The sequence below is a fragment of the Neolamprologus brichardi genome, chromosome 10 (genome assembly GCF_056152115.1).
Source record: "Neolamprologus brichardi isolate AB-2024 chromosome 10, ASM5615211v1, whole genome shotgun sequence".
In the NCBI taxonomy this organism is placed as follows: domain Eukaryota; kingdom Metazoa; phylum Chordata; class Actinopteri; order Cichliformes; family Cichlidae; genus Neolamprologus; species Neolamprologus brichardi.
In genome coordinates this window covers 20,584,311-20,610,881 of record NC_142113.1, presented here as the reverse complement: position 1 = coordinate 20,610,881, position 26,571 = coordinate 20,584,311, and the positions used below count along the sequence as shown (strand labels likewise).

The following is a 26,571-nucleotide window of genomic DNA, read 5'->3' as shown; positions in this document are numbered from 1 at the left end:
TCTCCCTTTGCAATCTCACATTTCCATCATGTGATTATTTTATGTTCCAATACTGCTCGGAAAATCGTCAGTGATTAAAGAATGAAACAAAGCAAATGTGAAATAAAATGAAAAACATAATTAAGCCAAACACATTCAAATCCAACAGTTTCAGTCTCTCTTGTGTTTTGTCATTAATATTTAGCTTTGTCAGCATAATGCATAGTGTCAGCAAACTGCACTGAATTATGGGAGTGCTGTAAGGTGTAGCAAGCTGGTTGAGTGCGTGTCTAATTACAGGGTGAACCACAATGATGAAAATAGGTTAGAGAAAATTAGTTTTATTTTCTACATTACAAAACAGCTCAAACTGTCCAAATTCCTCCTCCCTTTCTCAACAGGAAGTTTTCCCAAAGTTCACTTTAAGCAGGACATCCTAGTTGGTTGACACAGGGCCATAAAAGGAGGATGGGAGTATCTAAGCTTCCTCATCCTCACTTCCTGCTAGGCTGCTGTCAGTGGAGTCCACTTCCTCCTCCTGTTGCTCCTCTGAGGACTGCGGTTCTGATTTGGGTTGCTGCTCTGGCTCAGTGGTGCTGGAGGGCTCGCTAGGTTCTGTCGCTGTGCTGCTCTCTGCAGGCTTGGAGTCCTTCTGCTGTTCTCCGTCTCCACCCTCCAAAAACTGTGACCAACCCTTCAGCCGCTCCTCTCGCTCGCGTGTCGTCTCTTCTACCTGCATGTACACAACATGAAAGGTGAGAGATATTACCACGTGGAGAGTCTAAGGCAGTCTAACGTATCAAAATAATTCAAATATAACCTGTTTTACTTAAATAAATACCAAATGGGACACCGTGCAATCATTGAGTCTACCATGAACTCCTCTGTGTACCAAATTATTCTAGAGATACATGTCAGGCTATCTGTCTGATAGTTAAATCTGACCTTAAACTGGGTCATGAAACAGGACATTTAAAATAAAATAAATATTTTCCCTAAAATTTAATCAGCACCTCATACAATAAAGTGCTGCTAGCACCCAAAAAAGTGACAATAATGTACATGAACAACAGTAAAAAAAAAATTAAAAAAAAGACTAACTTTCAGGCACAAAGCACATGTTGAACTGTACAACAGAATGCTAAAGACAATTAAAGCTGTCAGAAAAGCTCAGGGGATCTCCTTTAACTAATATATGAAAGTGAAAGAACAACCAAGTAAAGCTTTAACTGCAAACAGAAGCACAGAAAACAAAGCAGATTCTAAAATCTGTCCCTTGGAACAATTAAAACTTTCGCAGATTTCATTTCATGCAGGAACCAAAGCGTCACTTAGAAATTGTGTAACTTACTCCAACTTGTCAGGGAGCTAATTATATGACAGGCTAGGTATTACTACTTTTGACTGTGAATCACCAAGACCCCCAAAACCTCAATATTTCTGTTGTCTTTATTTACCTGATAGTCTGTCGTTCCATCCCAAAGCTGAGCAGATAGCTGCCTTCCTCCAAACCAGCGCCCGTTGAACGACAGAATACACGCATCAGCTTCCTCGGGCTCCTTAAAAGCAACTGATGCCACGCCGTCCGGGTGTCTCTGCAGCACAAACACAGCCACGCATCCACTTCATCTCAACTTTTTATTAACTAATTTCCTACCACGACCTTCAAAATACAGAAATCAAACTCACATCAAAGAGGATGACCTTCTTAACTTCCCCAAACTTCTCACACTCACTCCGCAGATCCTCACGATACTCATTCAGCACCAGTGGGTCCTCCTACAGAGAGCAAAGAGATTAATGCACAATGCTGTCTGTGTGTGTGTGTGTGTGTGTGTGTGTGTGTGTGTGTGTGTATACGTGTTCCTCTCACACCTCAAAGTCACTGGGATGGAACATATTCCTGATGATGACAACTTTTTCATGCCTCTTCCTCGCGTCTCCTTTTTTCTCCGGCCTCCAATCCAACTGTCTACAAAACAAAACGAAGAATAAAGAAACAGGGGCCAGTAGTGCTTTTACTGAGGAGTTCATTCCTGCTACACAGAAATAAACAGATAAGAACAGAAAAACAGAATTTACTTCTGCTGCTGCTGTAGCTTCTTCTTATAATCTTTGCTTTTCTTCTTCTTTTTGCTGGCGTCATACTGCCCCTTCAGCTCAAATCGTGCTGCTTCCACATGCAGTTTATAACCTCGGACCTCTGACTCATCAATCAGGCGTATAGCCAGATCCACAGACTCCTTCTGCAGAGAACCACAAACAAATACACACAGTCATTTGACCAGAGCAAAGAAAGCAAGAGCAGGAGATTTGTCTATCCACTCAACAAGAGGACTACAAATAACGTTGTTGCTCCGTGTATTCTATGGCACCCTCTACAGCCAATATTGCCAATATTAAGTGACAACATTTGCACAGTTATGGTGCGTGTCTGGGGCATTGACCGGGCAGATGGTGAAGCAGGACAGACTAACCTTTAGATAGCAGCAAAGACCATCTCCCTTCAGATTTCCTTCTTTGTCTTTGTAAAGTTTGACTTTGTACTCTTCAGTGATGGGGTCCCTCATTACAATCCCACACTTTGACATCAGCTCGGCAAACTCCTCGGAGCTGATGTCAGGAGGCAGGCCTGATAAGAAGAGACCAGGAGAGAAAGATTAGAGCAAGAGAGCGCCACGTGATAAACAGAGTCAGGTACTTTATGGGATGCCAGCTTCTTGGCATTCAGAAGAAGGATATGTAGGTAATACTAACCTGACACGTAGACATTCGTGTTTTTACTTTCATCAATATCAAACCATCCTACGGGCAGAAAAAGGGAAACTGATCAAAAGCCACATTCCACTTACAACTTAAAAATTGCACATATATGTTTGGATGTCAATTTACCTTGCTCAGCTTTCCTCTTCTCCCCTTTCTGTTTGGTTTCTTTGCCTGGCGTCTCATGCTGCTCTGAGGCCGAGTTTGGGGCGGGATCTTCTGGTTTCTCCTTTTCTGTTGGTTTTTGTGGTGGTTTGCTGTCAGGCCCGGGTGCTGCTGGGTTGGTGCTGGTCAGGGAAGTGTTCTTTCCATCCGGAGCCGATTTCTCAGTGAAGCCATAGTTGGCCTGGTAGGCTGCCATGAAGTCCTCTGTTATCTAGAGGAACAAATCAAACCTACTTAATATTAACACAGAAATCAACTCTGACCAATTTTGACACATCTAATAAAAGCTGTTATTGTAACAGCTAAATAAGCCTAAGTACATCCTCTGTCACTCAAAGATATTACATCATTATTGCTCTGGATGCAAACAAAATGATAACACATATTAGTGCAGTCTAACACTTATCTCAGCACAGTCTTTAACCACAAACCCAAGACTGATGCGAACACGGAGTCCATCATAAATCAGGGTCAACAGAAAATACATTTATTAGGGAGGCTGAACTCTTAATGTCATTTAGGAATTCTTATGTAATTTTTAATGTTCATTTATCGAAGGTCTTTTAACATTTGCTGGTTAATTGATGCATCTACTAGTGTTAAAAACTCCCTCAACAGCATTGTTAGTCAAAGTCATTGGGTTAGGGAGAGACACTTGTGTTCACTCAGAAGAAATCAGATGATAAAGGAGGCAAAAACTCATTATGACCATGTTTGGTCATATCCACATTCAGGAAGTTGCTCTCAGGCCAGTATGCCAGTAAGCTACAAACAAACTGCCCATCTCTGGCATTAATAAGTTCTCTGAATCATAAAATAAATGATTGCTTTGTTTTTTCACTTTAATTTTACTAGTCAGCGCTTTTATGCTATATAAAAAAGAAAACTACACAGCTCGTACTTTGGGAAACCAGGCCTTCTTTTCATGATCCCAGTCATACACAGTCCCATCCTCTGGATCGGTGTAGGTGTATGGGTCTGAGCCATCTTCATTTCTCTGACCATAGAGCTCTTGCAGCCGCAGCTGCTCCATAAACTCTTTGTTGGGATCTGATTTGCCACTCATCTACGACAAGAAAGTGACACATTAGATTACCATGTTCAGACATATAGAGAGACACTGTATGACAACTTTATCACACCGAAATAGCCTGGATTTAATATCCTGCTCTGGAGTCTTGCACAGGGTCATGATCTGGATATTACTCACCCATCTAACTGCCACTAGCCAACTAATCACATATGAGTACCATCATTGTTACTATACTGTAACTGCCGAAAATGTCAGCCAGCTGCTTTAATCCTTCACAATGTCAAGGATAACAACCGACAGCTGGACTCAATGTGAGCTAAAGCTACAGCCCGTCTTCAAAAGGAGGTGTATCTGAGCTAATATCAGGTTAATTCAGTCATTCACCTCTGCTATATTTTTATGTCCGTGATTAACACTTAGATTAGGTGTGTTGATGTTAGCCAGCATGGCTAGCGTTACCTTTCACAGCGATAGTCCAGGCACAGTGAGCTCTGGCTGGTGCGAAAGTTAACGGTGCAGATTATCTTAGTCAGACCCCCGCCACAGAACCAGCTTTGTGCTTTGAATGTGTTTTAAGTTATTCTATTTTATTTCTAAATGAACGTTTCAGCGCAGCCCGCTAACGTTTTGATTTACCCTCAGTTAGTAACAACGGCACTAAAACGAAGTACATCCGAGGTTATGCCACTTGTGCGCATGCGTGGAAGAAAAGGGAGAAAAGGAGGCATTCGATTTGTACTTCTGCTTCTACCTTTTTTAAGAGAGCGTCTGCTGTTCAGCAAGACTAACGATCACTTTGCCCGCAGTTTGTTCGAGGGTAATGAATCGAACGTACGTCTTGTAGAATAACTAGTGTGGATAGTTAAGTGGTTGGCTAGTTCGATGCAGCTAACAGGTAAGTAATAAAATAGTCTCCTGGGTTTGGCATGGCCGAGGGAAGCGGTAATGTTAACGTCAATCCGGCCAACCTCCCACCGGGAGACCCGCAGCTCATCGGGATGATTGTGGAGCATCTGAAAAACCGGGGTCTTTTTGATGAGTTCCGTCGGGACTGTTTAGCCGACGTCGATACAAAGGTAATCTACTAACTCTGCTTTGTTTGTGTTTAACTTTAGCTAACCTGACACAAACAAAGTTATCCGTGTCAGTGCCACTTTAACTGTCCTAAATCTATCCGAGTGTCTTTTAGCTGGCTACAGTATACTACAGTATACTTTCAACGCACAGTGTACTCCGTTACTTAGTGTGCGCTATTGCTGCATGTTTACCGCGCTGTTGTTGTTGTCAGCCGGCCTATCAGAACCTGCGACAGAAAGTGGACAACTTCGTCACATCGCACTTGAGCACGCAGAACTGGAACCCGTCCATCAACAAGAACCAGATGAGGAACGGACTGAGGCAAAGCGTTGTTCAGTGAGTGTTTCCTTTGAGCTTTTTGCAGCCTTTCAGCTCCTGTTCAGAATGTACTACACATGTGAGCTTCCAAGGAGCCAGACTTTCTCAAAATTTTACATAATCCTTTTTTTCGTTTAACAATAGTTCTGCAGGCTTTCAGAAGGTCTTTCAAAGTTTTTCTTTGAACATTGGCTGCTTTTTCACTCGTTTTTAGTCCAGCCTTTGTACCTGACTCTTGTTTTGTTTGTTAAGCCATGTAACACTGGCTTATGAATCCTTCAAGGAAAAAATGGGCACCTAACTCAAGGAATGAATCTTTCTTGTTGACACGTAACAGACAAAAACTGTATCTTTTGGTATATCATCTGTTCCTGTTTCTTTAGTTCAACCTATGAAAAATGCCAAAGAGAATGCAGTTTGACAGACATAAAATGGTATTTTTGCACCAACAAGCTGACTGCCAAACAGTCATTAGCTGAAAAATTGGTGTAGCTCAGCATGGTGTGCAGTGTGTCCTTATAAATATGAGGACACTGAATGAGTTGCAAGCCTTAAAAACTGTCTACAGCACATGATCAGCATTGATCTTCAGTTGTCTGCCTGATAATAGGGTTAATTAACACAATTGACGATGTCACCTATAAAAATTAGTTGATGTGGAATTTCATTGTTGACGTGTCATACACTAAAACCACATAAATGTGTTTTTGTAACTGCAACACACTACAGGGAGGTATGAGGGCGTATCGCCTATATCGTCTCCCAAGACTGCACTCAATATTAATGAAGAAGAACGTAGCGCCAACCACAAAACAGGACGAATAAAACAAATAAAGTTAAATGCAGACTGTGCAAACCAGAGCTTTCCTTCCACGACAGCACTACTGCAGTGCACACTCACATGTTGGTTTTTGGGGGTTTTTACATCTAATTTCTTTACGTAAATTAGTAAAAAGACTGTAGTGAACAGGTTATATATAAAATAAAGAAATGATTTGTTTTTGAAGTACTCACTTTTTGGGTTTTTGTGTTAAACATTGTATTTCAGTTTATGTTTACACATGCTTCAATAAATTGGTGTATCTATTTCCCATTTTCCTAGCAAAATATAAAGAAATGAGGAAGTGACTGAAGACTTTTGCACGACCATGCACTCAGCCATAATTTATTTATGTATTTTAAGATCGGGCATGCTGGAGTCTGGTGTGGACAGGATCATAACTCAGGTCGTGGACCCCAAGATGAACCACACTTTCCGACCGCACATAGAAACAGCCATCCACGACTTTCTGTCAGGGGACAGGAAGGAGGAAAGCACCTCAAGTTTGAACTCTGCTCCATCTGAACAGACAGAACCACAAGAGGCTCCGTCTGCCTCTGGCCCCAAAACCCCCTGAGGTGTGTGTTTAAAACCCAAAGCACAGCGTAAGGTCGACAGCAGCTCAAAAATGAGTAGTCTCTCTCTCTCTCGATACAGGCACACATGCTGGTCTCTAGTGGTCTGCACATTCTGTATGGCTGCATTAACCTTTGGAAAGGTGCAGCATCGGACGGGTGGACGATGAAGAGGAGGAAAGAGGAGGCTGTTTTGTGCCTCTAGTTCAATGGATTAGTCAGGAGTGTGTCATTGCTCCTGCGTGAGGCTGCTGCGGGAGAAGGGCTACAACGCTGAGTGGTGCGCTGTCGTCGTTTGAGTGTGGATTGTTAATTATTTTTTTTTCGGTACTGGCTTTTTTTGTTTGTTTGGGTTTTTTTCCAATGTGCATTACTTTTTTTTTCTTTTTCTTTTTTTTAGCAATTCTATATTTTTTAATACAGAGCCAATTGTTCACTCACTCTGTTTATGCCTATGATATAGACATTTTCCAGTAATTATGTTTCCTGTTACTTTTTTTATTTTTATTTTTTATGCTTGTCTGCACTCATTTTTGATAGACTGAGGGGAAAAAAAAACGAAATTACTGAAGAGCAATGCAATGAATGAATTTGTTTCATGTTTACAGGCCATAATTTTTCATTTCATCATGTCAGATTTTTCTTTGGTGTGTGTGCTTAATATGAAGTTTGTCCATCTCATGTGCTTACATTAAAAACAACTGCCACCATGTCCCTCTTTGTCTTTCTCTACCTCCTCTTAGTTGCAAAGCTTTCATCAGTTGATACACCATATTTTTATCAGTTTGTCTTTAAAGGAGATGGCAATACAGTTAACAGAGAGGAAATAACAATAACGCTTTTAATGATGGAAACCTCTGCAGCAATTTCTGTGTAAAGAAAGCTGGTGTATGGTGTTTATTCGTTTTCTTTGTTAAGTCTAATATGCTGTCTGACGCAGCATTTCGCTCTTCTTTGCTAAATGGATCAGTCGAGTGCGATCTACAGGGTGGGCCATTTATATGGATACACTGTAATAACATGGGAGTGGTTGGTGATATGAAAGTCCTGTTTGTGGCACATTAGCATATGTGAGGGGACAAACTCCTCAAGATGGGTGGTGGCCATTTAGAAGTCGGCCCTCTTGGATACAACTTTTGTTTTTTCAATAGGAAGAGGGCCATGTGACACATCAAACTTATTGGTAATGTCACAAGAAAAACATTGGTGTGCTTGGTTTCAACGTAACTTTATTCTTTCATGAGTTATTTACAAGTTTCTGACCACTTATAAAATGTGTTCAATGTGCTGCCCATTGTGTTGGATTGTCAATGCAACCCTCTTCTCCCACTCTTCACACACTGATAGCAACAGCGCAGGAGAAATGCCAGCACTGGCATCCAGTATCCGTAGTTTCAGGTGCTGCGCATCTCGTATCTTCACACCATTGACAATTGCCTTCAGATGACCCCAAAGATAAAAGTCTAAGGGGGTCAGATCGGGAGACCTTGGGGGCCATTCAACTGGCCCATGACGACCAATCCACTTTCCAGGAAACTATTCATCTAGGAAGGCTCAGACCTGGCACATAATGTGGTGGTGCACCATCTTGCTGGAAAAACTCAGGGTACGTGCCAGCTTCAGTGCACAAAGAGGGAAACACATCATCATGTAGCCGAATGCCACTCTCCAGTAACATGCGGCGAGTGCTACGCTGTGGGCTCTTGCTGAATGAAGCTAGGACAGCCACTGATGTTTCTTCATTAGTGACAGTTTTTTTTCATCATGTAGCAATTTCAAATATCCAGTGGCATTGAGGTTACCATTGATGAAGAATGGACCCACTATCGTTGTACCCCATATACCACACCAAACCATCACTTTTGTTGTTCCAACAGTCTTGGAGGGATCCATCCAATGTAGGTTAGTGTCAGACCAATAGCGGTGGTTTTGTTCCATTCACATAAAAGTTTGCTTCATCACTGAACAAAATCTTCTGCGTGAACTGAGGGTCCTGTTCCAATTTTTGTTTTGCCCATTCTGCAAATTCTGTGCGCCGATCTGGGTCATCCTCGTTGAGATGCTGCAGTAGTTGGAGTTTGTAAGGGTGCCATTTGTGAGTAGCTAATATCCCTCTCGTATTCAGAGAAAACATTGCGCGTTTCGTATTGAGGTGAAAAGGAATACAGTTTGTCCCGGACTTCAGCTACAATGAAAAAGACACAAAGCTGGAGTTATTCTTTGTCTTTGCTGCACAGCTGTCTCTTCTTCTCTCATTCTCCTCCTCTCCCGTTTCTACTTCAATCATTAAACTGATCAATGATCAGCTGATCGGCTTTTCTCTCTTTGCGCCAGAACGGGGAAACCGGCGGATGTTGTTAGAATTTATTTAATATTAATTTCTAGTATCAGCTGATGTTTGCTGGAGCCACAGCTGTAAAAGCTGCTGGTCATTATGTCGGTTTGGATATGTGGTGAGGGGGAAACATGAAGATGAAACCAGGAGATGTCCTTACTGAATCATCAGAGCTGAACAGGTGATGGAGAAACAGGTTTACCTTTTAGGTGACATGAATGAGTTGAAGGGAAGTTATGAACTGTTTCTGAGAAATAACACCAGGATCCTTTTTTATGTAGCTGACAGCTGGTAACTGTGCAGGGGCGGGTCTAGCAAAGTGTTGCCAGGGGCCCAGGAAGGGCATTAACAGGGAAAGGGGGGCACAAAGAAATACTTTCTTATTCTCATTTAAAATGTCTCGCTTTTAACAAATAATTATTTGAATCTTACAACAAATGTTTTCATCTGGTGTAAAATTTATAGAAATCCATTATTGTACATAGTAATTTTTTTTAGGGTCCCATCATAATTTCTTCAGAAGTAGCTAAGTACTGTATATGATGCCAGTATTTTCCCACATTTTCTAGATACTGTACCAGTACTGTGTGTAAAATGCCATCAAAAAGTCAATTAAGTTTTATTCTTTCTCACCTGTCTTTCTGTCTCCTTTCACTTTTTAAAGGTTGCCATGTTAGAAAAAATATTTTGCCCTGCCATGCTGTTTATTGATGTGGCAAATGAATGGTTTATGAAAATATATCTAAATCTGTCATCAGTAATCAGTAATGATCATGTCTCACCCCTAGTCTTCTCTGTCTTAATTTCAGGTTTTCACCATGTGTTGTAGATAGTTCAGGAGGTTAACTTGACCAAGCAGTCTACTTTCGGGTACTGTTTAGAATACCAGAATAGGAAGGATGGTGTAGGTTTAAGTTTATTAGACTGATACATATATACCAACAAGACAGTGTACATCACTGTGACAACAGCGTTTGTTTTCATTCAAAGGATTTATGGTTTTTCCTATAATACCTGGTGGGCCGGTCTCTAGTCAAAATGCCCGGGCCGATTTTTGTCCCAGTCCAGCCCTGGCTGCAATGACCCGGTTACTGCATTCACCAGATATCAACACAATTTCGATCCACTCCTCACGTGTTAACCTCTTCAACATGTCAATGGCTGTGAACAAAGAGAAACTTGTAAATAACTCATGAAAGAATAAAGTTACGTTGAAACCAAGCACACCAAGTTTGATGTGTCACATGGCTCTCTTCCTATTGAAAAAACAAAAGTTGTATCCAAGATGGCTGACTTCTAAATGGCCACCATGGTCACCACCCATCCTGAGGAGTTTGCCCCCTCACCAGTGTTGGGAAGGTTACTTTTAAAATGTATTCCATTACAGAATACAGAATACATGCCCCAAAATGTATTCTGTAACGTATTCCGTTACGTTACTCAATGAGAGTAACGTATTCTGAATACTTTGGATTACTTAATATATTATCATGCTGTTTACAACTACATGAATGTACTATTGCTGTGATTTATTACTGTTACTGAAGGTTAAGTAAAGGGACCTCTGGCTAATACGTCGGGTTCCGTGTCGGGCTCGTAGCCGAAAAATAGCTTTACTTTGTTGTCTGGGTCAACTTTGCTTGCGAGAGACAGAGAGAGGCGTTGAAAGGCTGCTCCAACGGAACTTATTGTTTCGGGAGGAAAACACGAACACGGCGTACAGTCGAGTTTTAATAGCTTACTTACAACTGGGCTCGTCAGGCTCTCTTCTTGGCTGCAGTGGTTATTATTATATTTACATGCTTCCAGCTCCCGTTTTTGCTCGATGACAGCTCGTACTTTTCCTTTACCTCCCTCCTCACGCCCACAGACACATAACGTGTATGGCAGTCCATTCTCCCTGCAGCACGGACTACACTGTCCATGATGCTACATTCTTTAGAGCTATGCCTGTAGCATTCTGCCTATTAGCTTACCACAACAACAACAAAAGGCGCTCTCTCACCCAGGAAACACGCAGAGAGAGCGTCACCCTGTAACCATGGCAACCGTGCCGCCTGGAACAACAGAACGTAGCTGTCAAACAAAACCCAAACAGTCCTGACCCGCCACAATATGAAACAGGGAAGTACCGCCGTGTAATCCATTTATTTCAACAAAGTAACTGTATTCTAAATACCACCTTTTTAAACGGTAACTGTAACGGAATACAGTTACTCATATTTTGTATTTTAAATACGTAACGGCGGTACATGTATTCCGTTACTCCCCAACACTGCCCCTCACATATACTAATGTGCCACAAACAGGACTTTAATATCACCAACCATTCCCATGTTATTACGTTGTATCCATATAAATGGCCCACCCTGTACTTCAGTCAGACACATGATCAAAAGAGCGGTTGATGGAGATTTCTAAGGACTGTCTGAAACAAACAAACTGGTAGTGCAAATAAAATGAGTAAATTAATCTTGTGGATTCATGATTATCACAAGCACGCTGAGCTGGAAATACTATTACCTCAAGAATTTATGCACAGCGGTTAGTGCCAATGCCTCACAGCATGAATCGATTCAGGATTCAATGAATCGATATGGCGTTATTCAAGCTAAAATTGATTTAAATGGGAAAATCGATTATTTAAACACACCCCTAATAAGAACGGGTCCATCTACCATCTACCATGTACCTAAACGGTCCCGAACTTTCCAATAGAGATTGAAAATGTGACGTCATTCAAGGGTAAAACCGCAAAGAATTCTGGGAACTCGTGGCAAGAGGTACTAGCGCACGCAGGCTTTCAATTGAAATCAGTTACACAGCGATAAAAAGAAACACAAAAAACTGTCAAGAAGCTGTTGTATTATTAACTGCAATAGCCGGTCGCATGACAGCCACGGGAAGCCGACGGGTAAAGAGATCGTTTTTTTTATCGGATTACGTCATTGAAGAGAAATTATTCGAGCCATGTTTCTGAAGTAAAAAGAGGCGACAGATGGCCTGGATTGCAGCCATTCAAAGACCAAATATAACGTCCCAGAACACTCCAGCTCACAGGTTAGTCTGCTCCAAGCATTTCCACAAAGGTCAGTGTTTTGTAGTAGTTAATACGTCATTTTTCATAACATAATTGGTGATATAGGTTACAAGCAAGTCTGGTGCTGAACAGAAATTGTGGCGCTATGCTATCACTAATTGCCCAGTACGATTACAGCATACAATATTATTGTCACTGCTACATTTCTGTAATGCGAACCAGAAATTATTTCCACTACTAATTAATTACCGTTGAGCTCAAAGGTCCTATTAATAAACGGTTAACGAATGTGTATTTATGAAGACGATTTGTGAGACTGGTAAACTTATGATACGTACGATGGTCTTTCGTTCTACACGGTGCATTTCATGGTCCTGTACCCATCCGTCAGCAAACTGTTCCTGGGCTTGTTGCAGTGACCTGAAGTTACTAAACTTCATGAGTGTATGCACTCACTCCAATAACCGTATAATTATAAATATGAGCGTGGTGAAAGTTGGGCAGCACGCTAACGTATTTTGTCCACTCTGTGTAAGGGTATAACCCTTTCACTCCTTTGATTTTTTTCCTCGTATCTTTTCTTTGCCTTTTCATCAAGTCTGTCTTTGTACGGACCGGCATTGTTCTCCTTCGTTTTGTACATAACTTTTTTTGGGGGGGCAAAGAAAAAGCAAGAAGGTATTGGAACCGTGCTGCAAATGCTTGCATTTGATGCGGTACTTGGATTGTTTTGCCACGAGTTACCGGCATGCAATGCGCGAAAGTCAATCAGTGGTCTGTCAATCTCTATTCCTTCTCTATGGGAGTCCTAAACTACTACGAATGTAATATATTCTTTGTCCACTATAGTCTTCTGGCGCTGTTGCGAGTTTATACAGTCATGTTTGGTGGTGAGTATCCCGCCTGTCACGCGGGAGACTGGGGTTCGATTCCCCGACGGGGAGGCAATACGTTTTCATTCATAATGTTAAAAGTCAGACTGTGACATCCTTGGGAAGGTCCTCAACTACTTTAATGTTTCAGGGTTTCTTTGAACAGACTCAGGAATTAAACAATATTAAAACACATGACAGTTACTGAACTTGTTTAAACTGTAGCCTCAGGTAGAATAGAAAAGTGCTATATAAGAACTAGTCCATCTACGATTTACCGAAACTGTTTCCAATTCCTCCTCTATGGGAGTCCTAAACCACTACGGATGTAATATATTTTTGTCCACTATTGTCTTCTGGCGCTGTTTCGACTTTATACATGATACGTTCATTATGGTTGTTTTGGAAGAGATTTTGTCTCTTTCGTTGACGATAGGGAACTCTGCGTTGAGGCTTCTAGTCATTCTAATCTCTGTCCGCTATTGTTTGCACGTAAAACTTGATACACATTACAGGCGTACACAAGTTGAAGTATCAAAACGAGGGAAACAGCGATACTATCGCACTGAAGACATACTTGGGTCACGATCGGTACTGCAACATACGAGTCCGAAAGCACCTTCCTCGTTAGTATAGTGGTGAGTATCCCCGCCTGTCACGCGGGAGACCGGGGTTCGATTCCCCGACGGGGAGGCTTTACGTTTTTGTTCTTAATGTTAAACGTCAGACTGTGACATCCTTGGGAACGTCCTCAACTGCTTAATGTTTCAGAGCTTCCTTGAACAGACTCAGGAATTAAACAATATTCAAACACATGACAGTTACTGCTCTTTTCTAAACTGTAGCTTCAAAACTCTCCCTGGACAGCGCTTTGAGTGCTCAGATAGAATAGAAAAGTGCCATATAAGAACTAATCCACCTACCATTTACCAAAACTGTTTCCAATTCCTTCTCTATGGCAGTCCTAAATAGAGATGGACCGATCCGATATTACTATCGGTATCGGTCTGATACTGACATAAATTACTGGATCGGATATCATAGAGAAATAAAAAATGTAATCGATCCATTAAATATCAAAAAAGCACCTCACAAAACTTGCAACACAGCGTAACTCGGCCCATAACCATAGCATGTGGAGCAGTGTGCTCACTGTATGTATTTGTAGCCTTGCTACCAAACCGGCATTTCATCTCAGAGGAAGTGATTCCAGAGAGAAGTAAAGCAAGTGTGTAAGTTCATCTCTGAATGTTTGTAAAGCATTCCCATGTTAAGCTTAACAACCGATATATGGAGCGACTGCCTCTTCTCTCTCTCTCCTGCTGCTACTTCAATCGTGTAACTGATCAATGATCAGCTGATCGGCTTTTCTGTCGCGAGTCGTCTCTCTTCTTTGTTTTTGGCCCACTTTGCACCAGAAAGAAGAAACGAGCGGCTAAACAGCAGCAGCACGTTTAAGCTTGATAAGCTGTTGTTAGAATTTATTTAATATTACTTTCTACACCATGATCTTTTTCTACGTAGCTGACAGCTGGTAACTGTGCAGGGGCGGATCTAGCAAAGTTTAGCCAGGGGGGCCGATAGGGCATTAACAGGGAAAAGGGGGCACAAAGACATACTTTTCTTTCTTGTTCTCATTTAAAATGTCAAGCTTTTAATAAATAATTATCTGAATCTTACACTCAAAGTTTTAATCTGATGTAAAATGTATAGAAGCCCATTACTGTATATAGTAAATGTTAAGTCTAATATACCCTAGTATACTTTCCATACTTGAAATGTGCAATTCACTTGTATTTTTATTTTTATTTTTATTCCTATTTATTCTATTTATCCCCTTTGTATATTTTATCTATATATGTCTTTGTATTTATATATGTGTGTATGTATATATATATATATATATATATATATATATATATATATATATATAATATTCTTAACTCTGTAACTTCTGTCGGTGCTGTGCTTTTTGGAAAACAAATTTCCCAGAGGAACCCACCCGAGGGATTAATAAAGTTTATCTTATCTTATCTTAGTAAGCTATACTACTTTTTCATTTGGGAAGATACCATCTGTGCATCTGCAAATCTGTTGAAGAAAGATGTTGAATCTATTTAATTATTCTTGAAAAATGATATATTTCTGTGCATTTTTTTTTCACACTGCATCAAATTAAAGTTTATTACGTCAATTAAGCATCATGAGGGTGGTTCCCTATTTTTTTATTTATTTTTTTGCTGGGAGTTTGCAACCCTATTAGTTAGGTTGCTTAATATTTCTGCTAAGTACTCTTTAAAATACAAGAATAGGGAGGATGGAGTAGGTTTAAGTTTATTAAATTGATCAGTATTGCTGAACTATGAAATATTTTGGGTGCAGTGTATTTTTTACATACAGGTATAACAGAATAGCTTTAGTGTTGTTGTTTATTTAAATTTGAGTATGAACTTATACAAAATGCAGCAAGTTTTATTGATATCGGCAGATATCCAAATTTATGATATCGGTATCGGTATCGGACATAAAAAAGTGGTATCGTGCCATCTCTAGTCCTAAACCACTACGGATGTAATATATTTTTGTCCACTATAGTCTTATGGCGCTGTTGTAGTTTATAAGAGGTTTTGCCTCTTTCGCTGACGATAAAGAACTCTGCGTTGAGGCTTCTAGTCATTCTAATCTCTGTCCGCAAAAACTTGATATACATTACAGGCGTGCGCAACTTAACGTATCAAAACGCGAAACGGCAATACTATCCCACTGTGGACATAGTTGAGTCACGATCGGTACTGCACGATCTGTAGTACACGATCTGTACTGCAACATACGAGTCCGAAGACAACATACGAGTGTACTGCAACATACGAGTCCGAAGACACCTTCCTCGTTAGTATAGTGGTGAGTATCCCCGCCTGTCACGCGGGAGACCGGGGTTCGATTCCCCGACGGGGAGGCTTTACGTTTTTGTTCTTAATGTTAAACGTCAGACTGTGACATCCTTGGGAACGTCCTCAACTGCTTAATGTTTCAGGGTTTCCTTGAACAGACTCAGGAATTAAACAATATTCAAACACATGACAGTTACTGCTCTTTTCTAAACTGTAGTTTAAAACTCTCCCTGGAAAGCGCTTTGAGTGCTCAGGTAGAATAGAAAAGTGCTATATAAAAACGAATCTATCTACCATTTACCGAAACCGTTTCCAATTCCTTTTCTATGGCAGTCCTAAACCACTACGGATGTAATATATTTTTGTCCACTATAGTCTTCTGGCGCTGTTATAGTTTATACGTGATACGTTCATTATGGTTGTTTTGGAAGAGGTTTTGTCTCTTTCGTTGACGATAGAGAACTTTGCGTTGAGTCTTCTAGTCATTCTAATCTCTGTCCGCAAAAACTTGATATACGTTACAGGCGTGCACAACTTAACGTATCAAAACTGGGAAACGGCAATACTATCCCACAGTGGACATAGTTGAGTCACGATCGGTACTGCAACATACGAGTCCGAAGACACCTTCCTCGTTAGTATAGTGGTGAGTATCCCCGCCTGTCACGCGGGAGACCGGGGTTCGATTCCCCGACGGGGAGGCATTACCTTTTTATTCTTAATGTTAAACGTCAGACTGTGACATCCTTGGGAACGTTCTTAATGTTTCAGGGTTTCCTTGAACAGGCTCAGGAATTAAACAATATTCAAGCACATGACAGTTACTGAACTTTTCTAAACTGTAGCTTCAAAACTCTCCCTGGACAGCGCTTTGAGTGCTCAAGTAGAATAGAAAAGTGCTATAGATGAACTAATTCATCTACCATAAAACTTGATATACATTACAGGCGTGCACAATTTAACGTATCAAAACGGGGAAACGGCAATACTATCCCACTGTGGACATAGTTGCGTCATGATCGGTACGGCAACATACGAGTCCGAAGGCATCTTCCTCGTATAGTGGTGAGTATCCCCGCCTGTCACGCGGGGGGGGGCATCGCGTATGGTGTAACGGAGAAACAGCCAATTAAATGGCAGCTTTTCGGGCATTGGAAAAAATGGGTTGTTTTTTTTTTTTACACTGAACTGTCTGAGCGCGGGTTCGAGTCCTGGTTGGGACAAAGGTTGTGCTACATTATCAAAAGTTAAACACCATTTTCAATTTACTTATTGTGGATAACATTTATTTTACACTTTGCTTTTTCTTATTATTTGATTATCATTTTATTTATATTATATAGTGTTATGGCCTGTGGAGCAATTTTTCTGCATTGCATACCTATACTGTTACAAAGTACATCACTCAGACTAAACTGTATCATCACAGTTTTGAGATGATACATACCAGACATATAGTCTACAATTATGCACACATCCAACTTTTAATACAAAGACTAAAGCTAAAACCATAAACTGCTAGTTTATATCTTTCATTTTCCAGCACAAACTCAGTACTGACATCATTACTTTATTCCAGTCATGCTCTTGCCTGCCTTCACCGAGCATGCTTTAAATCTGTTGCTCTTCTGCTTCTGCGTTTCAGATCCGCAGCCATGCAGCCCGCCTCCTCTCCTTTCTCCTCCTCACTGTGGTCACTCAGAACCCTGTCCCAGCCTCCACCTTCATCTTCATTACTATCAGCATGTTGACTCTTGGGTGGTGGTTGTGCAAAATCCTATCACTGCTGTGATTCTTTCTGCTATGATGGATCATTGAAGTCTTAACTGCCAAACAGTTCCATTTATTTCTGTATCTCAATAAATCATGTTCAGTTTTTCCACTCTCCTTATTGAACTGCTTTTGTAGATAAGCTTCAAGCTAGCAAGCAACAATACCTAAATCAAAAATATTATCACCAGAAATGAGAAACTGTCTGCAGCTCCAGCTGTGTGCTGCATTCATTAAAGATAACTTCAGACATCGTGTGGTTGTCAATTCTGAAACAGGCTGTACAGTCACACAGATAAAAGACAGCAGTCATGTTTCTAATAATATAAATGAAAACAGAAAGATTATGAAGATAAAAGCTGTGAGACTCCTCTAGAGAAAGGATGGCTTGTTAACATTACATGAAGTGATTTAGAAATAATATGTAAGCTTTAAGGCCAGCACTCACAACTTATTAAAACTGATTACCCGATGGTGAGCACACACAGATATATAAACATATAGGTGAACTTTAAGAAGAAAACTGTTGATACTTTTGCAGAAAACTATTTATTTACACTTTTATATTTACAATCAGTTTTTATTTATATAAACAAAAGAAACATTCACAACTAGAACAAAACTGTCTCATGTACAATATCAACTGTTTTCTTCCACCATACAGCCAGCATACAACTATACTATTAGAGGAACATCGCCAGAACACACAAAAACAAGAACAAGACAATATATAAAAGTTCACGTTCAGGCTCAGCTTTGCAGAGCAATTCATGTAAAACTATTTTACTCCAGTTCTGAAAACTTTCATTTGAAAACCTTTGTTTGCTCCTGAAGATCCTCTGGGTGTGGACCCTTCTGCTGCTGCTGGCACAGCGACTATATATGCAGAGACAGAGGACAGGGGCATATGAGATAGAAACACTCTTAGCCATTATCACTTCTGACATTTAGTAATAACGCAGTACTTACAGCTCTGTATGTGTAGTTTTACAGGTGAGATGCTCAGCATTGCATCCTCCAGGTCTTTATCCTCATCCATCCCTGTGATGGAGGCAATAATTAGACAAATATGCACTGAATTTATATTTCACGTCAACAATGTTATTAAAATATTATTAAAACAACTTACCAAGAGGTTGTTTAGTTGGGGCATTTGTAGTAGCAGGTGCAGACTGCTGCTTCTTCCACAGGTACTGCTGCAGCTTATGCATCCATGTTCCTTGACTGCAGCTCTTCCTCATGATAAAGTCTGCATAGCCGTCACCTCTGCCGTCCCAAATCTCCTTCCAGGTGCTCTTGGCTCGTGAGCCAAAGCCAACCAGCTGATCATCCTCAGAGGCTTCTGCTGCAACACTCACTCTGCTGGTCTCCTAGTCCAGAAGAGTCTTTAACTCTGTAAAGCTGAGGGTATACTGTACAAATGAATGCAAGCTCTCCTTGCCATGCCCTTCTTCCACAGAGGTCCCTGCAGCCTCTTGCTTCTGGAGATCTTTGATCAGGTACATGGTGTACCCGACATCATTCTCCAGAAGCCACCGGAAAGATTTCCCTTTATATTTTTCAAACTGCAGGATGTACTCTCCCTGCACTTCCTTCATGTCAGAGGCATCCCCTCCTCTCTGATAGATGACAGTCAGAGCATCGTCCTTCCTAACAGGTGCAGACTTGTCCTGAAGCTTGAGGTCATTTTTAATCTGTCAAGCTTCTTTTGATGGGTCCTGGAGAAGGTATCCAAGTGGCCCCTTGCGGAACGCCACAGAGATTTTCCCTGGATATGGCGCAACTTTCTTGTGCATCTTGACATGCAGTGAAAAAATAAACAATTATATTAAACAAAATTAATTCCAAACACAAACAAAGACATTTCAGGTTATAATCTTGCTGCACATTGTGGCTGGGTTTAACAGCAGGATGCAGGGGAACAATAAAGAGACACAATTTGAAAGAACATTGACAACATTTGCGATAAAAATGTTTTTTCCTCCGGGTATAACAAACTGTTCTGTCTGTAAATAAAAACCTTTCATGGTTGAATGATTATTGGCATATCTGCAAAATTTGTGATAACTGCTTAGTAGTCATGGCACATAAGAATTGCTGGTAGATTAACAACATATCTATTTAAGCTATCGTGTTTATTCATAAACGAGTGGGCATTGCTCATGTTAGTGAGATATCAAGACAGACTTTGGCATTGATAAGGTGACTGACCATTACAACATGAAAGCAATACATTTTTTTAAAGCAGGTTCAGTCATTTAGCATGTCATCTCATAACAAGCCACTTATCGGTTATTTAATTGTACCACATTATAGTAATGTCAGTGTCACAGCAGTCAGAAACCTACAAAGTTTATTTAACAGTAAAACACGTCAATGGAACACGCAATTTATTTAAGGAGCAGGTTCATTCATGATTTACTGTGCCACTTTACAACAGCGGATAAACTCCCACCGTCTTCAACTAAGCGATGGATGCTTCGTAAAAGTAATCGCAACACGCCTATTACCTGTAATATACACCTGTAAATGTATTCTGTTGGTTTACTCTTATTTTAAACGACGTTTCTTACCTTTGATCAATGAACGAGGATCGTTGAGATGTGTTGCGCGCGGTGAGTTACTTGTTCTCTCCCGAAATGTAAAAGTGCCGCCGCATCTCAAACTCACAACAGCGCCGGAAGACCGTAGTGGCCAAAAATATTCCCCGACGGGGAGGTAGTGTTAAAGGTCAGACTGTGACATCCTTGGGAACGTCCTTAATGTTTCAGGGTTTCCTTGAACAGACTCAGGAATTAAACAATATTAAAACACATGACAGTTACTGAACTTTTCTAAACTGTAGCTTAAAACTCTCCCTGGACAGCGCTTTGAGTGCTCAGGTAGAATAGAAAAGTGCTATATAAGAACGAATCTATCTACCATTTACCGAAACTGTTTCCAATTCCTTTTCTATGGGAGTGCTAAACCACTACGGATGTAATATATTTTTGTCCACTATTGTCTTCTGGCGCTGTTGTAGTTTATACGTGATACGTTCATTATGGTTGTTTTGGAAGAGGTTTGTCTCTTTCGTTGACGGTAGAGAACTCTGCGTTGAGGCTTCTAGTCATTCTAATCTCTGTCCGCTATTATTTGCACGTAAAACTCGATATACATTACAGGCGTGCACAACTTAACGTATCAAAACGAGTCCTAAACTACTACGAATGTAATATATTCTTTGTCCACTATAGTCTTCTGGCGCTGTTGCGAGTTTATACAGTCATGTTTGGTGGTGAGTATCCCGCCTGTCACGCGGGAGACTGGGGTTCGATTCCCCGACAGGGAGGCAATACGTTTTCATTCATAATGTTAAAAGTCAGACTGTGACATCCTTGGGAAGGTCCTCAACTACTTTAATGTTTCAGGGTTTCTTTGAACAGACTCAGGAATTAAACAATATTAAAACACATGACAGTTACTGAACTTGTTTAAACTGTAGCCTCAGGTAGAATAGAAAAGTGCTATATAAGAACTAGTCCCTCTACGATTTACCGAAACTGTTTCCAATTCCTTCTCTATGGGAGTCCTAAACCACTACGGATGTAATATATTTTTGTCCACTATTGTCTTCTGGCGCTGTTTCGACTTTATACATGATACGTTCATTATGGTTGTTTTGGAAGAGGTTTTGTCTCTTTCGTTGACGATAGAGAACTCTGCGTTGAGGCTTCTAGTCATTCTAATCTCTGTTCGCTATTGTTTGCACGTAAAACTTGATACACATTACAGGCGTACACAAGTTGAAGTATCAAAACGAGGGAAACAGCGATACTATCGCACTGAAGACATACTTGGGTCACGATCGGTACTGCAACATACGAGTCCGAAAGCACCTTCCTCGTTAGTATAGTGGTGAGTATCCCCGCCTGTCACGCGGGAGACCGGGGTTCGATTCCCCGACGGGGAGGCTTTACGTTTTTGTTCTTAATGTTAAACGTCAGACTGTGACATCCTTGGGAACGTCCTCAACTGCTTAATGTTTCAGGGTTTCCTTGAACAGACTCAGGAATTAAACAATATTAAAACACATGACAGTTACCGAACTTTTCTAAACTGTAGCTTCAAAACTCTCCCTGGACAGCGCTTTGAGTGCTCAGGTAGAATAGAAAAGTGCTATATAAGAACTAATCCACCTATCATTTACCAAAATGGTTTCCAATTCCTTCTCTATGGCAGTCCTAAACTACTACGGATGTAATATATTTTTGTCCACTATGGTCTTCTGTGCACGGGTTGTCACCATTTCCAACATTTAAACTGCTACTCGGTTGTGTTAATTGAAAATCATTGCCAAAAAATGCAGCAGTGTATGTGTGGTACATACATAAACCATGAATGGTTTTTCTGTACTGGAAAAACACCATCAAAACTATAAATTGAAAAAAAACTCAAACATGTTTTTTTGTCATGTGCATCATCAGCATCCAAGTTTATGCAGCAGTGTCCCTTCCTCTGGGATTCTTGTGCTTACAGTTTTCATTGAAGAGAAGCCCCGTCACTCTGAAATCCTCGATGAACTCTGGCTTTAATCCTAAAGTCAGTCAGCCGGCTTAGTGTGTGAGTGTGTTTGTGCGTCACTGCGGCTAATATTATTGATTTTACTCCTTGTTTTCGGCAGGTGAGTGATCCACACACTTGCACCGTGTGTATGTTTGCACTGTGTAAGATCCATTGGTCATCCTCCGCCATCCTCCTGTCTATCAATACAGTACTTGTGATACGTGTGATCATCTATAGATGTTCAACTGAACATAAAAAAAACATGTTTTCTTATTGATATCTAGTAGAAATCAAAGCAAAAGAAGATAAACACGACAGAGATGTAGAGCCAACTGGAACATCTAACCTCACTTTAAGGTGTTTTGATGAAACAATAATGATTAAAAATAAAAGCTTTGGCTGAAAATATGACTTTATTGAATTATATTATGGCTACATTAGTGACATAAATTAAAAAATGCAGTCATTGTGGTTTGGGACATTTAAAACCAGTTATATCATCCCTAAAGATGTCCGAGTTTTGTAACCTATTGTACAAAACACATACATAAACATCTTACATCTAGTAGTGAGTCTGATTTGTGTATGCAATGAGACAGACATGGATCGTGTTTATCATGAGAGGGCAAGAACAAGAAGGCCCTGCATACATACTATTTGCACAGCGATGTGTGTGCACTGGTGATGTTTTGAACATGCGAGTGTGCATGTTTGTTGTTGGCGGTGAAGGGTCATTGTGTGGGTGGTCACCACAAGTTGTGGGAGGCCGAATCAGCTTGAAAAGTTATGAAAATAGTCTTCAAATGTCCAAATATTACCCCGTGTGAGAGGACGTCTTCCTATACTGGGCCCCTGCATGAACACACACACACACAAACATGTTCTGTGCTTTTTTCCTTGACCTCCTGCTGCAACGCACACACAATGTTTCTCAGTCAGTCTTGCTGAAGGCCACTTGAATGCAGTGAAGATGAAGCTAAGCTGCCAGTAGTTGAGCAGTAGAGTGAGAGTAAGAGGGATGAGGTATTTGTTTAGCTCGTATGGAGACTCTGATGAAACTCCAAGACACGAGTCAAAACATTTAACCACAACCAATAGAGTGCAAGATGAGGAAAGAAAAATAGGACATCGGAGGCTGGTCTTTATTCAAAATGTACCATCTGATTTTTTTTTTAGGAATTAATTTCATTGCTTAATATTTTAACAAGAAATATAAATTATGGCTCATAGGACGGACACACATGAGTGGGCACGTACAGTTAGGTCCATAATTGGTTTCACAAAGACATTGGTCCGTTGGATCTAGACATCAGGCAGGGAATGACTGCAAATGATTTTTAAACAACCTTTTAAAACAATTCAGTTATGTTTGTATGTCTGAATGATTACTTTTGAGCCTCTGGAATGGCTGACTGTGTAATAAAATATTCATAGTTCCTAAACAGTCAATGAAATACTTTTGTTAAACTGCTTAAATTAAAGTTGCAAGTCTGCAATTCAGCATCTTCATTGTTTGATTTAAAATCCACTGTAGTGGTGTTAAAAATAAATACAGTGGCTTGCAAAAGTATTCGGCCCCCTTAAACTTTTTCACATTTTGTCACATTACAGCCACAAACATGAATGAATTTTATTGGAATTCCACGTGAAAGACCAATACAAAGTGGTGTACATGTGAGAAGTGGGACGAAAATCATGCATGATTCCAAACATTTTTTACGAATAAATAACTGAAAAGTGGGGTGTGCGTAATTATTCAGCCCCCTGAGTCAATACTTTGTAGAACCACCTTTTACTGAAATTCCAGCTGCCAGTCTTTTAGGGTATGTCTCTACCAGCTTTGCACATCTACAGACTGAAATTCTTGCTCATTCTTCTTTGCAAAACAGCTCCAGCTCAGTCAGATCAGATGGACAGCGTTTGTGAACAGCAGTTTTCAGATCTTGCCACAGATTCTCGATTGGATTTAGATCTGGACTTTGACTGGGCCATTCTAACACATTGATATGTTTGTTTTAAACCATCCCATTGTTGCCCTGACTTTATGTTTAGGGTCGTTGTCCTGCTGGAAGGTGAACCTCCTCCCCAGTCTCACGTCTTTTGCAGACTCCAAGAGGTTTTCTTCCAAGATTGCCCTGTATTTGGCTCCATCCATCTTCCCATCAACTCTGACCAGCTTCCCTGTCCCTGCTGAAGAGAAGCACCCCCAGAGCATAATGCTGCCACCACCATATTTGACAGTGGGGATGGTGTGTTCAGAGTGATGTGCAGTGTTAGTTTTCTGCCACACATAGCGTTTTGCATTTTAGCCAAAAAGTTCCATTTTGGTCTCATCTGACCAGAGCAGCTTCTTCACATGTTTGCTGTGTCCCCCACATGGCTTGTGGCAAACTGCAAACAGGACTTATGGTTTTCTGTTAACTGCTTTCTTCTTGCCACTCTTCCATAAAGGCCAACTTTGTGCAGTGCACGACTAATAGTTGTCCTATGGACAGATTCCCCCACCTGAGCTGTAGATCTCTGCAGCTCATCAAGAGTCACCATGGTCCTCTTGGCTGCATTTCTGATCAGCGCTCTTCTTGTTCGGCCTGTGAGTTTAGGTGGACGGCCTTGTCTTGGTAGGTTTACAGTTGTGCCATACTCCTTCCATTTCTGAATGATCGCTTGAACAGTGCTCCGTGGGATGTTCAAGGCTTGGGAAATCTTTTTGTAGCCTAAGCCTGCTTTCAATTTCTCAATAACTTTATCCCTGACCTGTCTGGTGTGTTCTTTGGATTTCATGGTGTTGTTGCTGCCAATATTCTCTTAGACAACCTCTGAGGCCGCCACAGAGCAGCTGTATTTGTACTGACATTAGATTACACACAGGTGCACTCTATTTAGTCATTAGCACTCATCAGGCAATGGACAACTGACTGCACTCTGACCAAAGGGGGCTGAATAATTACGCACACCCCACTTTGCAGTTATTTATTTGTAAAAAAAAATGTTTGGAATCATGTATGATTTTCGTTCCACTTCTCACGTGTACACCACTTTGTGTTGGTCTTTCACGTGGAATTCCTATAAAATTTATTCATGTTTGTGGCTGTAATGTGACAAAATGTGGGCCGAATACTTTTGCAAGCCACTGTAAATAAAATCTAATATAATTTCCTTTGTCCAACAAATTCTAGACCAAATTGCATCCACACAGGACTGCAGAGGTTCTCCTTGATTATCTCATATCCATCCATATCCATTTTTATATTGTAGTATTAATCTTTACTACAATTATTGCAAATCTATTTGGCCATGATGATTTTGTAGGAAAAAAATCTGTCCTGACAGCTGAAAGTTTTTGCAAAAATAAATGTAAAAGGAGAGAGCTGTACACATTCTTAAACATGCATATGCAAAGGTGCCACTGCAGTTACTCTGACTGGTTCACGTCTGTTACCTCTGCAGGTTCATGTGCAGCTAAAACTCACTTCTTTAAATTGTATCAAGGCTTAAAAGTAAGGGCATGACTGCTGTGAATGACAGGCTATTCATGCATGTATTCAGCTTTTCAGGTTTTCTGTTACACGTTGGGGGTTTTTTGGCTTCTCCTCCACCTTCCTGCTCAAATAACATGAGGTTATGGTTACTGTTGGTATAAAGTGTTAAAGGGGGTCTGGCTATATTGAGTGATTTTACATGATATGAGCACTGGCACTATTTTCTAACTGATATCAGATAGTGCTGGTGGATTTATTTCTCTTTAACTCTTTCCCCAATGTCAAAATGACATTTGACGACCTTGCTTGTTCTCTTAATGTAAAGTCTAGACACCTTAGTTTATCTCAATAAAGCTGTGGTTTGACCTCAAGTTGAATATTTGGTGGGTTTATCCAAGGGTGACTGCATAGGCAGAGACCACCCTCACTAACCTCTGATGCAAACCCAGTTATTTTGTTCCCTAAGTTTCAAAAGTTGCTTCTTCTAGGCTTAAAGGTGTTAAAAAGTTGAAGTTGTTCTTTAATAGTTGATCAAACATTAGTTGAGTCTCTGCTGACCCAATTTTGATTGTCCAGTTGTTCACGGGAAGCAAACAAAAAACTTGATAATAGGTGGCAACATTCAGTCTATCAACCTGACTAGCCTCTGCAGTTAAACACTAATTAGTCTTGTTGGGTGCAAAATTCAAAGAGAATGGCATGTATATTCTGCCAGCAAATGTGTGCCTATATTCACAGCCAAACCCTGCATAAGGTTCATAATTTGAATGTGTAACTAAGTCTCACACAGATAAGTATCTAAGTATTCTCAAATTAATCATTAAGTATTGCCTCCAGCTCCAGTAGTCTCTTTGGTGACATTAGGGTGAAATAATATGAAGCGATTACTGGAAGGTGGTCTGATATTCC

The 26,571-nt window shown here is 40.5% G+C and overlaps 2 protein-coding genes, 4 non-coding genes and 1 pseudogene across 8 annotated transcripts; 5 read left to right on the top strand and 2 right to left on the bottom strand.

Moving 5' to 3' along the window:
* Positions 1–304: 304 nt before the first annotated feature.
* htatsf1 (HIV-1 Tat specific factor 1) lies at positions 305–4,622 on the bottom strand. Its single transcript, XM_006784907.2, has 10 exons — positions 4,400–4,622; positions 3,809–3,973; positions 2,872–3,118; positions 2,737–2,784; positions 2,457–2,611; positions 2,062–2,225; positions 1,855–1,951; positions 1,669–1,758; positions 1,437–1,574; positions 305–712 (listed from the first exon to the last, which is right to left on the bottom strand). Exons 2-10 carry the CDS (start codon positions 3,971–3,973, stop codon positions 458–460), a joined length of 1,359 nt encoding a protein of 452 aa, XP_006784970.2. The 5' UTR covers positions 4,400–4,622; the 3' UTR covers positions 305–457.
* Positions 4,623–4,657: 35 nt separating this feature from the next.
* On the top strand, positions 4,658–7,436 carry bod1 (biorientation of chromosomes in cell division 1). 2 transcript variants are annotated; one of them, XM_006784905.3, is made up of 4 exons: positions 4,658–5,016; positions 5,229–5,353; positions 6,519–6,733; positions 6,813–7,436. In XM_006784905.3, the coding sequence occupies exons 1-3, from the start codon at positions 4,867–4,869 to the stop codon at positions 6,730–6,732; spliced, it is 489 nt and encodes a 162-aa protein (XP_006784968.1). In that variant the 5' UTR covers positions 4,658–4,866; the 3' UTR covers position 6,733; positions 6,813–7,436. The 2 variants fall into 2 exon arrangements, with proteins under 2 accessions (XP_006784968.1, XP_006784969.1); XM_006784906.3 differs by having other exon boundaries at positions 6,792–7,436.
* Positions 7,437–13,598: 6,162 nt separating this feature from the next.
* trnad-guc (transfer RNA aspartic acid (anticodon GUC)) lies at positions 13,599–13,670 on the top strand. The gene has a single exon. It is a non-coding gene; the product is annotated as a tRNA-Asp (tRNA).
* A 2,191-nt stretch (positions 13,671–15,861) lies between these two features.
* On the top strand, positions 15,862–15,933 carry trnad-guc (transfer RNA aspartic acid (anticodon GUC)). The gene has a single exon. It is a non-coding gene; the product is annotated as a tRNA-Asp (tRNA).
* A 564-nt stretch (positions 15,934–16,497) lies between these two features.
* trnad-guc (transfer RNA aspartic acid (anticodon GUC)) lies at positions 16,498–16,569 on the top strand. The gene has a single exon. It is a non-coding gene; the product is annotated as a tRNA-Asp (tRNA).
* Positions 16,570–18,200: 1,631 nt separating this feature from the next.
* On the bottom strand, positions 18,201–19,434 carry LOC102786720 (uncharacterized; annotated as a pseudogene). The gene is made up of 3 exons (XR_015719694.1): positions 18,768–19,434; positions 18,608–18,679; positions 18,201–18,514 (listed from the first exon to the last, which is right to left on the bottom strand). The product of XR_015719694.1 is annotated as an uncharacterized LOC102786720 (transcript).
* A 2,084-nt stretch (positions 19,435–21,518) lies between these two features.
* Positions 21,519–21,590, top strand: trnad-guc (transfer RNA aspartic acid (anticodon GUC)). Its single transcript has one exon. It is a non-coding gene; the product is annotated as a tRNA-Asp (tRNA).
* The last annotated feature ends 4,981 nt before the right edge of the window (positions 21,591–26,571 follow it).